Source organism: Chionomys nivalis, chromosome 6 (genome assembly GCF_950005125.1).
Source record: "Chionomys nivalis chromosome 6, mChiNiv1.1, whole genome shotgun sequence".
Taxonomy (NCBI): domain Eukaryota; kingdom Metazoa; phylum Chordata; class Mammalia; order Rodentia; family Cricetidae; genus Chionomys; species Chionomys nivalis.
Window position 1 is genome coordinate 61,094,214 of NC_080091.1, and position 12,165 is coordinate 61,106,378.

Below are 12,165 nucleotides of genomic sequence, written 5' to 3' on the forward strand. Positions count from 1 at the left end.
TCTTCAATGATTTTCTGGCTTAGAGAAAACAATGTATAAGATGATATGGTACAATGACTCTCAAAATTAAGAAAATGTAAATGACAGTCTCAAGGAGCTATCCAGAAATTGATTTCTAGGTAAAGTTGCTTTATCATTAGTTTAAAGTATGTTCTGAGAGGTAATCTTGGAAATGGCAGAATCCTCCAGAAACAGAGGCATGATTGTTCTATATTCAAGGTGTAAGTTACAAAGAGACTAAAGAGGACTAAATGGAAAACAGACCATTGACTGAGAATCTGGAAGGAAAGATGGAAGGCAAAGACCTACAGAGGGAGAAATGGTTGCATACAGCCTGGAAGAATTCATAAGGAAAAAGATAAAGATACAAATGATTCACTCTCCAGCTCTTGATGATGTTCCATCAAGCTTTTAATGGAAAAGCTAAAACCCCAAGTTAGACTTTCATTCACATCTCCTGTCCTCTAAGGTAACTCAAGTACACACCAGTTTCCAGCAGTGGCTACAGAATCCAGGGTTGCCAAAGGTAATGCTGAATAATAACCCTTTGTGGAATATGTAAATAAAATTTAAATAATATTTAAATGCCTTTCAAAAATGTAAACTGTCTGCTAAGAAGCAACAAGGCAGGTCTTTAGGGCTTCTCAAAAATAATCAGGCTTCAAATGTTGGCTTAAGCCACAATATTTTGACAAAATGTCAAAAAAAAAGTCAAATTATACATAAGAATCTCATGCCCTTTCACCCCCAGCCCCACAGGCATCCACTTAACTGCCTTTGCTCTCCTCACTGGCATTTTGCCAGGGTTTTTCATCCTCGTTTTGTGACACTCAGGAGGTTCCACGTACCTGAAGGACTATCAGATTCCCATAATGAGATTAACTTTAGTTCACTTCAATTAGAAAAGCAAATATATGTTGGGCTGTATTAGGGGGAGAGAAAAGGACACTGTGAAATTAAAGGTCTTTGCCTCTTGGCAGGCTGATGGGGCTGACCTTGGGTTGGACACCATTCTCCCTGGGACACTCTTTCTTACTTCTTTCTAGGCAGCTTCCATTTTTCAGGAGTCTGATGCACCCAGCTGTAGGGAAAGGTCAGTCTGAACTTGTGGAGAACCAGCGCAGGGTGCCACATATCTAAACCGGCTCCTGCCATGTTCTTATCTGATGTGGGGATTCCTTTCTGTATACTATGAATATGTCCTATGGCCATTGGTTAACAAAGAAATTGCTTTCAGCCGGTGGCTTAACAGAATATAGTCGGGCTGGAAAAGACATAAAGAGAAAGTAGGCAGAGTCAAGAAGAGAGGCCATGTACCTTACTGGTAGGCCTCGAGCCTCACGGTAATACACAGAATAATGGAAATTGGTTAATTTAAGATATAAGACCTAGGTAGAAATATGCTTAAGCTATTGGCCAAAGATTATTGTAATTAATAAAGTTTCTGTCTGGTTATTTCAGGTCTGGGCAGCTGGGAAACAATAAGCAGCCTCTGAAAACACTTATCTCAAGGAAAAACAAACATTCTGGAGGCAGGTGCTGGTGGATCTTTGTGAGTTCAAGGCTGACCTGTTCTATAGAGCGGGTTCCAGGACAGGCTCCAGAACCTACATAGAAACACCCTCTCTGGAAAAGTCAAAACCAAAGTCAAATATAAGGCAACAAAAATAACCCCACACATTCTGAATCAATAAAATACAAATAGAAAAGACTAGTGCAAATTAAAAATTTCCAAAAAAATAGCATTATGAGACAAAATATTCTCCAAAATACCAATTACCATTGATCTTGTTTTGTGTTGACCATCTACCTTAAGTGTGGTTTGTATACCCAGTGAGATTCCACTGAAGAAAAAAACACAAAATTTTCTTTTGTAAGAAGCTGTCAGTTGGAGATAGTTGATAGTTTCTTGTTTAAAGTAAGGGAGCTCAATAGGCCATAGATTTAATGGAAAACCAAATACTATTTTTCTGCTAAAAGCACAGAGTAATAAAATGACTTCTAAAGATACTGTGTTATACTCCTATACCAGTGCTGTACATTATATTCATACATCAGTCATCATCAGAGAAGATTCCTCCAACAATAGACGGCAACTAACGTGGAGAGCTACAGCTGGACAATGTGCAAAAAATAAGAGACATTGAGACACTCAGCCCTAATTGGGATGTCTCCATCAAAACTCTCCCCTCAAAGTTCAGGGAACGATGTGGAAAAGAAGGCAGAAAGAGTGTACGAGCCAAAGAAGATGTAACATGCCAAGGAAATAATGACTTCCAGACACAATGGGACTGACAAACCCAACATTTTTTAACTTTATTCATCTTCTCTTCTAAAAAGCAAAGGCTTATACAATGTGTATGTATTTTTGTCAGTGTTTACATCCTAAAAACACTTCTAAAAATGAACCAGTTTGAGAGATGAAATTGGAGCAGCATTCTCTCTTCAACTGTAGATGAAGATCCTCAACTACAGATGAAATATACCTCGCATGCCTCTTTCATGTTAGCCTATTTTATTTTATTTTATTTTTTGACAGTTTCATCTGTAACACCCCACTACTAAAGCACAGATAACATTGAGAGAGGGTAAAGAAAAATCTTAAGACTCAGAAGATAGAGAGAGGCGGCAAGAAATACCACTTACAACATGAAAGTGACTTCCAACCAAATAACATATGACATGGTTATTCCAATGAGGAACACACAATGACTATGAACAGCTACATAAACTGGAAAGCTCCAATATCCCATCGTGGATAAAGGAGAATACCCATGAGGCCTTATCCACCATTGGGGTATTTTGCTACTAGTTTACTCCCTCCCCCCGCCAAAAAAAAGAATCCTATTTTCTTGAAATAGAAGCCAAGAAACCCACATATCCAACTTCCTCTTCAGCCTTTGGTGATATATGACCCAGCTTCTCATAAATACAGATACCTACTTGGTTTGGAATTTGGAAGTGAGCAACTAGAACACCTAGATTCAACCTCCTGACAAAGAAGGTAGCAATAAAAAGATGCCACTGTCCTCTACTGACTGTTCTCTGTGTCCTAATTCCCATTATCAATACCAGATCTTTTTTTTTCTTTCCCCAAATCTTTCTCTTTTTTTCCTCCAATCCCCATGTCGGACTTCTATTAAACCCTTCTCCTATTCCGGTTTGGCATGAGAAATAGCAAAGCATATTCCCAGACCAGTTATAAATCCCCAGAAATTTCTCAGACACACTCCTGCTTGAACTCACAGCATTTGTCTGCTTGATCCATCAATAGATGGTCCTCTTGTTCACAGTGACAGCCCGAGCTGACCTCCTAACACAGCCTCATAAAAGAGGTACTGCACATGTCGGTTCAGTGAAATTTTTACTACAGAAGACATACTAAAGGTACATTTTGTCTTCAGGTTTTAAACTCAGAGAAAGTTGAAGTTTTAAAAGTTGATTGTCCTACTTTTAATGCCATGGCTTTATGGACAAAACCCCAACAACTTGCAGAGGTCAAAAATGAGCTGGCCAGAGGCAATACCGCTGCTGAGCTCTGCAGACTAAACACCAATTCCCTTGACTTGAATTCAGTGTGTACTTCTAGTTCCTTGAAGGTCTGCTGTTTTGCTCAGATGCAAGTCAGGACATAAAAATCTTATCTCAGCCAGATGAAATTCAACATGACCCATTCTGGGGTCCAGTTGCCCAATTGAATAAATATTTGAAGGGTGACTAAAAGGCTCATGAGTGCCAATTCTTATCATCTCAGTAAGATTCCAACAAGGAAAGGGACTCACTATCTTTATCTTCATCATTTTTTGTTTTGTTTTTTATTTGTTTTTTAAGGTAAGAAGATGTGAAAAGCAGTTGGATGCAAGGCACATTTGCAGAGAGCTGCACAGATTTTAGATGCCAGCAGGTCACTACAACCTGAGGGTGCTGATGGCTCTGTCTTTCACCTTGACTGATTGGGAGAATTCTATTCTGCATCAGAGACAGCACGTGGCATTCTGCTCAGTGAATGGCTCGGGACCTCTATCAATAATTAATTATGTACCTGTGGCAAGTCATTAGTCAGTCTTTACCAAGTCTTACTTTCCTTACTTCTATATTGGAGCTAAAGTATCATTTATTCTATAATGATAATAAATATAAAAGCATTGTGTCTATTATAAGTACTTTATTATTGCTAGGTATACTACTACAGAAATATTCACAGCAGTGTTTTGCTTTCTAAAGAATTTAGTTATTACATTGCTTATTTATTTATTATTCTCCTCCTCCTCCTCTCTCTCTCTCTCTCTCTCTCTCTCTCTCTCTCCCATTCTCCCCTTCTTCCCCTCTCTCTTTCCCTCTCCCTCTCTCTGTGTATGCCAAAGCACATGGGTGATCAGAAGGCATCTTATGGAAAAGAGTTGGTTATCTCTTTCAACCATAAGGATTCAGAAATTAAACTAAGGCCTCATGCTTTCCAGCAAGTGTCTGTTCTGTCTGTACTTACTGAGCTTATCACCAGCCTGCTCTGAAGCATTTCTCTTTGGTTATTTTTGTAGCTGTTGTCTTCGTCCCCCCCCCCTTGGCTTTTTAATGATAGAATCTTACCAGTATCCCAGGCTGACTTTAATCCCTCTCTACACAGCCTACCAAGTGTTGGAACCACAGGCAGGCAACAGTATGTCTGGCTTTTCTTCAACAGTTGTTTTTTGAAAATTCCTAATCCTTATGCTTTGCTGCCACAGTCTCCACCTCTGTACAGGCCACACAGGCTATGCAACTGCTACCTGTGTTACAGAAAGCATATAAAAGGATAGAAATCACATCCACAAAACCAGGAGTCCACAGTCAACTCATTACAAGAAATCATGTGATAAGAAAAGAGGGCACGTACATGGAAGGAAAAAGAGAAAATGCAAATTCAACTACTATTTGTAAAACAAATTCAAAACCGATCTCAAGCCTTTGGAGTCTTTATATGGGAGAAGCCACAGTAGGACATAAATCTTTAATGTAGTGTCAACAATAAATACTATTTTATAGAGCTGTTTGACAATATGTTGAGTTTGGAACAAGCCAGAATTGTTTAAGTTTCGGGTAGGATTTTCTTCCATGCCTGACATAACTTGAGCATAATACTAATTGTGTCTTTTCTTCCTGTCTGCAGAATTTACTCTGGAGGCCTGCGGACTCTGCCTTCTTAATCCTTAGGGCTTTCTTTTTACCCTCAGACTAAAGTAAACTTTGCTTGTGGCTATGAAAGAGAGTAGGTCAGGGAGTATACCAAAGGCAACTTGTCCTTTTCTTCACCAGACAGTTACCTCCTCCGCTGACTATGGAACACCACAGAGTCTATCAAAAGTATCTGCTGACAGATTCTAATTGGATGGATGCACAGCTCCCCCCCCCACACACACACACTATTTTGGGGGGTGAGGATGTGTAAGATTTATAGAGAACAAGATGGATCTGTTTCTTTCATTAAGTCTATGTTTTAAAATCCACATCATTAGAAAATGACTACTTCATATCCCTTACACAATTTATTACCAATGCTAAGAAAAAAGAAAAGAAGGAAAGAAGGAAGGAAGGAAGGAAGGAAGGAAGGAAGGAAGGAAGGAAGGAAGGAAGGAAGGTACAGAATGAATGTCAAAAAGCTGGTTAAGTGTATTTTAGTAGTGACAAATTTCAATGTGAAATAAATGGTATTCATGTTTAAAATCTACGTATATATTCCAATTCTATTTTTCTACCTTATTCTGAAAGTGTTTCTGATTCTTAGGTAAGTCTAGCAGATTTTTGAAAGGTATCTGTTGTAAACTGAGCTTGAACTTGAATTCCCAATGCGTTTTTTATGCCACATTATGTTCTTTCTTATGTACACACTCAAGCTCTGAATAGACAAAGTAGCTCCTTATTTTTTTACATTTAAGTTAATTAGAATGAAGTTAACAAAATTCTATACTTGGTTGCGACAGATACAAGCTGTGGCAGCTTGCTGAGCAATGCTGGGAACAAGTCCATGGAGAGACATAAGACCGACGACTGATGTGGGAAGGTGTATCCACAGTGGTGAGAGAAAAGGCACAACAATAGCCATGACTAACAGTGTTCACAATTTTCGAGGTGGTGAAAATGTCTCTCATAGCCAAGGTCTCTGCAGCGTCCTATCATTACCCCCTTAACGTCTGACAGAGCATCCTGGATCACACAAATCATAAACCGTTTCAAACATTTTCAGCATTTTTTTTTACATACAAATGCTCGTTCCTCCACCACAACTTGATGGAAGACTTTTTGCTACTATTTTTTATTGATACCGGATTTTTACAGAACCCATCTAAAAAATATCCCTTTAGATATTAAGTAAAATAATTTTTTCTGAAGTCTCAGCTCTGTTCTATTGATCTTTATGTCGGCACTTGTGCCAATTTTCCAATTTTCTACTGTCTTGATTGCTGTAACTGTCCTAAGTTTTGAAAGTAGACAGGGTGAGTTCAGCTTTCTCTGTCCCTTGCCAGGTTGTTTTGCTTTTCCTTTTCATCTGGATGGTGGGAGTGGTTTTCTACTCCCTGCAGAAATAGGAACTACATCTCTACAATGTTTTGAATTTAGAGATATTGTTTCCATTATTAGTTCCTTCAATAATATTTTATAATAGCATTTTGGGCAAATTTTGTGTTTGTGTCATATCTGCTGATGAACATTGTAATTTTTATGCTGTTGTAAAGGTGGTCATTTTCTTAATGTTATTTTCTAAATATCAAGTCACTGGTATATAGAAATAATTTTCCCTCATCGTCTCCTACCTTTGTGCCTTCTCCACATACTTCTTACCTCATAGCCCTAGTCAAAATTTCCTGCCCACTGTTCTGTAGAAGCTCTGAGAACAGATGTTCTTACTTTGTTCTCCATGTTAGAGGGCAAAAATAATACTAGTTATGGAGTTTTCACAATGCCTTTTATATCATTGAGAAAGTTCCCTTTTGTTCCCTCCCACTTTGCTGATAATTTTAATCACAAGTGGATGGATGCTGGATTTCTTCAGGTGCTTTTCTCTAGAGAAATGATCAAGTGTTTTTTTCCCTTTGCTTTGCTAATGTAATCGTTGGGTTCATTGATATTTAGAGCTCACTGACCTCATTTTTCTAGGTCACACTTCATTATAGGTATTACCATTGCTGTCTGCTGCTCTTATAAAGACTGCTAAGGCTGTGTTCAGGATTTAGGAATATGTGCCCATAGAGATTCTCAGTGACGGCATGTTCATTTGAGCTCTGTCTCAGAGATCTTGGTAATACTGCTCTCTTCAAATCAACTAATTTTGTGTAGGTTTCACAGAACTTGTTCTCTAATACTTGGGTAGAATTCAGCATCTGGTCCTAGGATTTTTCTTCCTGGGAACCTTTAATTACTTATCTGTTGACCTTTTATGCAGGTAATCACAATATGCCTTTTACTGGTAGCTTGTGTCTGTATAGAAACTCATGAACTTTGTCTAAGTTATCCTATTTGGTATTTTCTTTTGTTTTGTGTAGGTCCTGGGCATGGAGCACAGAACTTTGAACTCATTATGTAAGTACTCAATTATTGAGCTATGTCCCCAGACACAACCATTTGTTGACATACAATTTTATACAGTATTCTCTACTATTGTCTTTTAGTATTATGTATAGTAATATTCTTTTCTGGGTTCAGTAATTTGAGTCTTCTATTTTCTGTGTCAGGCTTATGAAATGTTTTTGCTGATTTTGCTGAGTATGTCTATAAATTTCTGCAGTTTTTTTTCAGAACTTTTTGAAAAAGAAAGAGACATAATCAAGTTAGAATGTTCAAACTTATTCCTAGATGCATTGGTTTTACTAAATCCATGTTAATCAATGGGAATATTTTTGAAGGTAAGGTCAAAAAACATTTCTTGTAACAAATATTCTTTCAGCATATTTGTATACCATAAAAAATATTTGTTCCAAAATAATATTCTTTAAAGTCTGAGTCAGTAACAAAATGCAAATTATACAAAATGAGCAATGAAATAAATATTTAAAAAGAACTCATAAAGAATTTCATTACTGAAAAATGTTTGTTTCTTAAGCGAAACATAATTTTCAGGTGGTCCCAGCTCAATAGTTAACAATCACTGCTCTTGCATAGGAGCGAAACTTGGTTTCCAGCACATACATGTCACTTTACATACAACGTTCCAGGGGATTTATTACCTTCCAACAACCTTTATGCACACCAGGCCTGCAAACAGTATATATAAATACATGTGGGCCTGTACTTATACATATACACATAACTCATACACATACAAAATTAAATCATTAAACATAATTTTCACAAGTTTAATTGGAAACAAGACATAAATAATATCCACTACTGAGAGGAGTATATAGGAAAAGACTCCCATGCTTCTATGGAGGGAAAGTTGGTCTATAAACTTCTTGACCCTTCTAAATTATTACCCTATTGTATCTATTAAATTTAAATTATGTTAGAGACAACACAGGAACAAACAGCCAGACAGGTACTGGCCAACTCTGTGCCTCACTGAGGAAAATCAACTAAAGATGGGCAAAGGAATTTCTAAGAAGGCGAGAGGATTCTCCTATGCAAAATGTCCTCATATACATTTTTATTGTGCAAACTTGCCAGGGAGGAACACAAGAAGAAACACCAGGATGCTTCTGTCAACTCCTCAGAGTTCTTGAAGAAGTGCTCGGAAAGGTGGAAGACCACATCTGTTAAAGAAAAGGGGAAATTTGAAAACAGGGCAAAGGCTGACAGGGCTCATTATGAAAGAGAAATGAAAACCTACATTACCCCCCCCCCCAAAACAGGAGACCAAAAAAGAAGTTTAAGGACTTCAGTGCACAAGGGGCCTCTTTCAGTCTTTTTGTTCTGAGTATCACCCCAAAATCAAAGAGGAACACCCTGGCTTATCCATTGATGATGTTGCAAAGAAACTGGGAGAGATGTGGAACAACACTGCTGCAGATGACAAGCAGCCCTACGAAAAGAAGGCTGCCAAGCTGAAGGAGAAATACAAAAAAAGATGTTGCTGCTTACAGAGCTAAAGGAATGCCCAATGCAGTGAAAAAAGAGGTGGTCACGTCTGAAAAGAGCAAAAATATGAAGAGGAGGATGAGAATGAAAAAAGAAGGAGAGGAGAGGAAGACAAAGACGATGATGATAATGATAAGTTGATTCTAGCACAGTTTTTCTTCTTATTTTTTTTAAACTGTATGGTGTCTTTTTTTCTTTTAATTAACACACTACCAAATGTGTCTTTAGATAACCCCGTCCTGGTACAGTCTAGAGGTTGTAAATGGACATGGAAATTTAAAGCAGGTTCTGTTTGGTGCACAGCACAAATTAGTTATATTTGGAGATAGTAGGTTTTTTTTGTTGTTGTTGCTTTTGTTTGGTATTAGATTTTGTTTTTCACTTTCCGTTGTCTCTGATGCAGCTTATATGAAAATAATTGTTGTTTTGTTAACTGAACACCACTCTGTAATTGCAAAAAACAAAGTTGCAGCTGTTTTGTTGCCATTCTGAATGCCTATAAGTAAATACAAATTTTATTTTAAAAATAAATTTAAATTTTAAGTGTATTTAGCCTCTTTTGGAATGTATTCTATCAAAGGAAACTACTAATTTTTGTAGTGAAATTTTACCAGCATATCAAATTCTGTGCATGTGTACCCATATTATAGAAATAATAAACCTAAGCATAAGAAAGAAAAAAACTTTCCTTCTAATAATGACTTGGAGAAAGTACATTAGTAAATTAGAAATAAAATTAAAAAGTAATTTGATAGGCATGGGCTGTTTTATGTTAAAGAAAAAAACTGTATGTTTATACAAAAAGGAAGCTATTAGTGTATCAGTATTCATTTCCAGAAAAGGCACAAGAAAGAGATTATATTTTTACTATATTCATTTGTGTTGTTAGACAAACAATAGGTATTTTAAAATTTGCACTAAATAAAAAAAAGAAAAGAAAAAATTATAACAAAGAGAATAGCAAAAGAAGAGGACAAGGGAAATAGAACAGAGTGGAATTAAATGGAGCAGAAATACAGTTAACAAAAATCAGTGCTTGACTGTAGCTTCTGTTTTGTTTAGCATCAGGACCGGTATTGTGGAAAGAGGTGTGGTTGGTAATTCCTCTAGCGTGCATGGGGAAAGTTTATCTGTGAGCACCATGTTCTTGTTCTACTCTTTCATATCTCTCTCACACACACAGCTGTTCCCTTCTCCATGGCAAGTACCATTCTGCCTTTTCATTGACACTAAGGTACATAGCCACAGTATCAGAGACATCTGCTTTTAATCAAATGGCTAAGAAGTCAAACACATGAGCTAACCATCAAGTATATTAGTTTGCTTGAGGTTCATAAATCAGAATCCCATTATATACGTTCATACCAAAGTCACATACAGTAATCAAGAAATATGTTTCTGTCTTCTATATAAAAATGATAACATCAAAAGTCAATGGCTGGGAAGGTCAAAACTGCTAATGGGGAAAATACTGCTTTGTTTTTCTTTTTTTTTTTTTCTTTTTTTTTTTTTTTTTTTTCACTGAAAAAGCTTTTATTGAGACCAACCACACCAGTCAAGCAAATTCTGGCATTAAGCACCTTCCTCCTTGGCAATGCGGTCTTTCTTGAGTGGTCCCATGAATGCTTTCTTCTCCTCCATGGTCTGGAAACGACCGTGGCCAAACTTGGAGGTGGTATCAATGAATTTCAGGTCAATCTTCTCCAGAGCCCGCCGTTTGGTCTGCACCAGCAAGGACTTGCGGAGTGTGAGCACTCGCTTCTTGGTTCCCACTACACAGCCTTTGAGCATGATGAAGTCATTGGTTACCTCACCGTAATGGACAAAGCCACCCAGTGGGTTGATGCTCTTGTCAGAAAGATCATAATCGGTAGATGCATTGTTCTTGATCAGCTTGCCATCCTTGATAAGGTAGCCCTGACCAATCTTGTAAATCTTCTTGTTGATCTCTGTCCGATGATGGTAGCCCTTCTGCCCAGCCCGAGCCACAGAGAAGGCCACTCGGGCAGGGTGCCAAGCACCGATACAGGCGACCTTGCGCAACCCTCGATGGGTCTTGCGAGGCAGTTTCTTGGTATGCCAACGACTGGTCACCCCTTTGTAGCCTTTGCCTTTTGTTACTCCAATGACATCAATCATCTCATCCTGCCCAAACACCTGGTTCACAGGAACCTGCTGCTCCAGCCTCTCCCGGGCCCAGTCCAGCTTCTCAGCCACAGTGCCCCCATTTAGCTGGATCTCCATCAAGTGTGCCTTCTTCTGGCGCAGAGGAAGCAGACACATCTGAGTGTGGGCAATTATGCGGATGACCTGGCAGTACTTCTTCATGCTGTTGAAGTCCTTCTCCAGCTGTTTCTTGCCCATGTCATCCTGCCATTTCTTACAGTATTTGGTGAAGGCCTTCTTCTTAGATTTGTGCCAGTTCTTGTAGAACCGCCTTTTACACTCATCACTGATGTGCTCAGCAAATACTGTCTTGAAGGTGCGCAGACCTCGTGGGGTTTCGACATATCCCACGATGCCCACAACTACCATAGGTGGTGTTTCCACAATGGTTACAGCCTCCACGACTTCTTTCTTGTTCACCTTAGATCCTGGTCTGTCAACCTCCCGGACAATGTGGGTCATGCCAGCCTTGTAGCCTAGAAAGGCTGTGAGGTGAACAGGCTTGGAGGGGTCATCCTTGGGGAAGCTCTTCACTTTCCCACGATGCCTGCTGCTGCGCTTCCGAGGCAGGAAGCCCAAAGACCCATGTCTGGGAGCAGAGAATTTCCTGTGAGACATCTCTCGTCACATGCCGCCGCCGATAGAGCCTGCTTTGTTTTTCTAAATTTGCTTAATGTGTCTGTCAAATTGACTTCTACATATTTGTATTTATGCCCACAGATTTGTGTTGCTACCAACTTCTGTCAAAGAAGCTCCTATGTTGGTTTGAAAGAAAATGACCCCCAAAGGGAGTGACACTATTAGAAGGCTTGACCTTGTTGAAGTAGATATGTTCTCATTTAAACAAGTGTGTCACTATGGGGGTGGGCTTTGAGGTCTCATTTGCTCAAGCTTTGCTCAGTGTAACACTCTGACTACTTCCTGTTGCCTTCAGATCAAGATACCTTTCCA

At 38.6% G+C, this 12,165-nt stretch overlaps 1 protein-coding gene across 1 annotated transcript; it reads right to left on the reverse strand.

Moving 5' to 3' along the window:
• Nucleotides 1-10,568: 10,568 nt before the first annotated feature.
• On the reverse strand, nucleotides 10,569-11,837 carry LOC130875462 (60S ribosomal protein L3-like). The gene has a single exon (XM_057771300.1). It carries the CDS (start codon nucleotides 11,830-11,832, stop codon nucleotides 10,621-10,623), a length of 1,212 nt encoding a protein of 403 aa, XP_057627283.1. The 5' UTR covers nucleotides 11,833-11,837; the 3' UTR covers nucleotides 10,569-10,620.
• Between the last annotated feature and the right edge of the window lie 328 nt (nucleotides 11,838-12,165).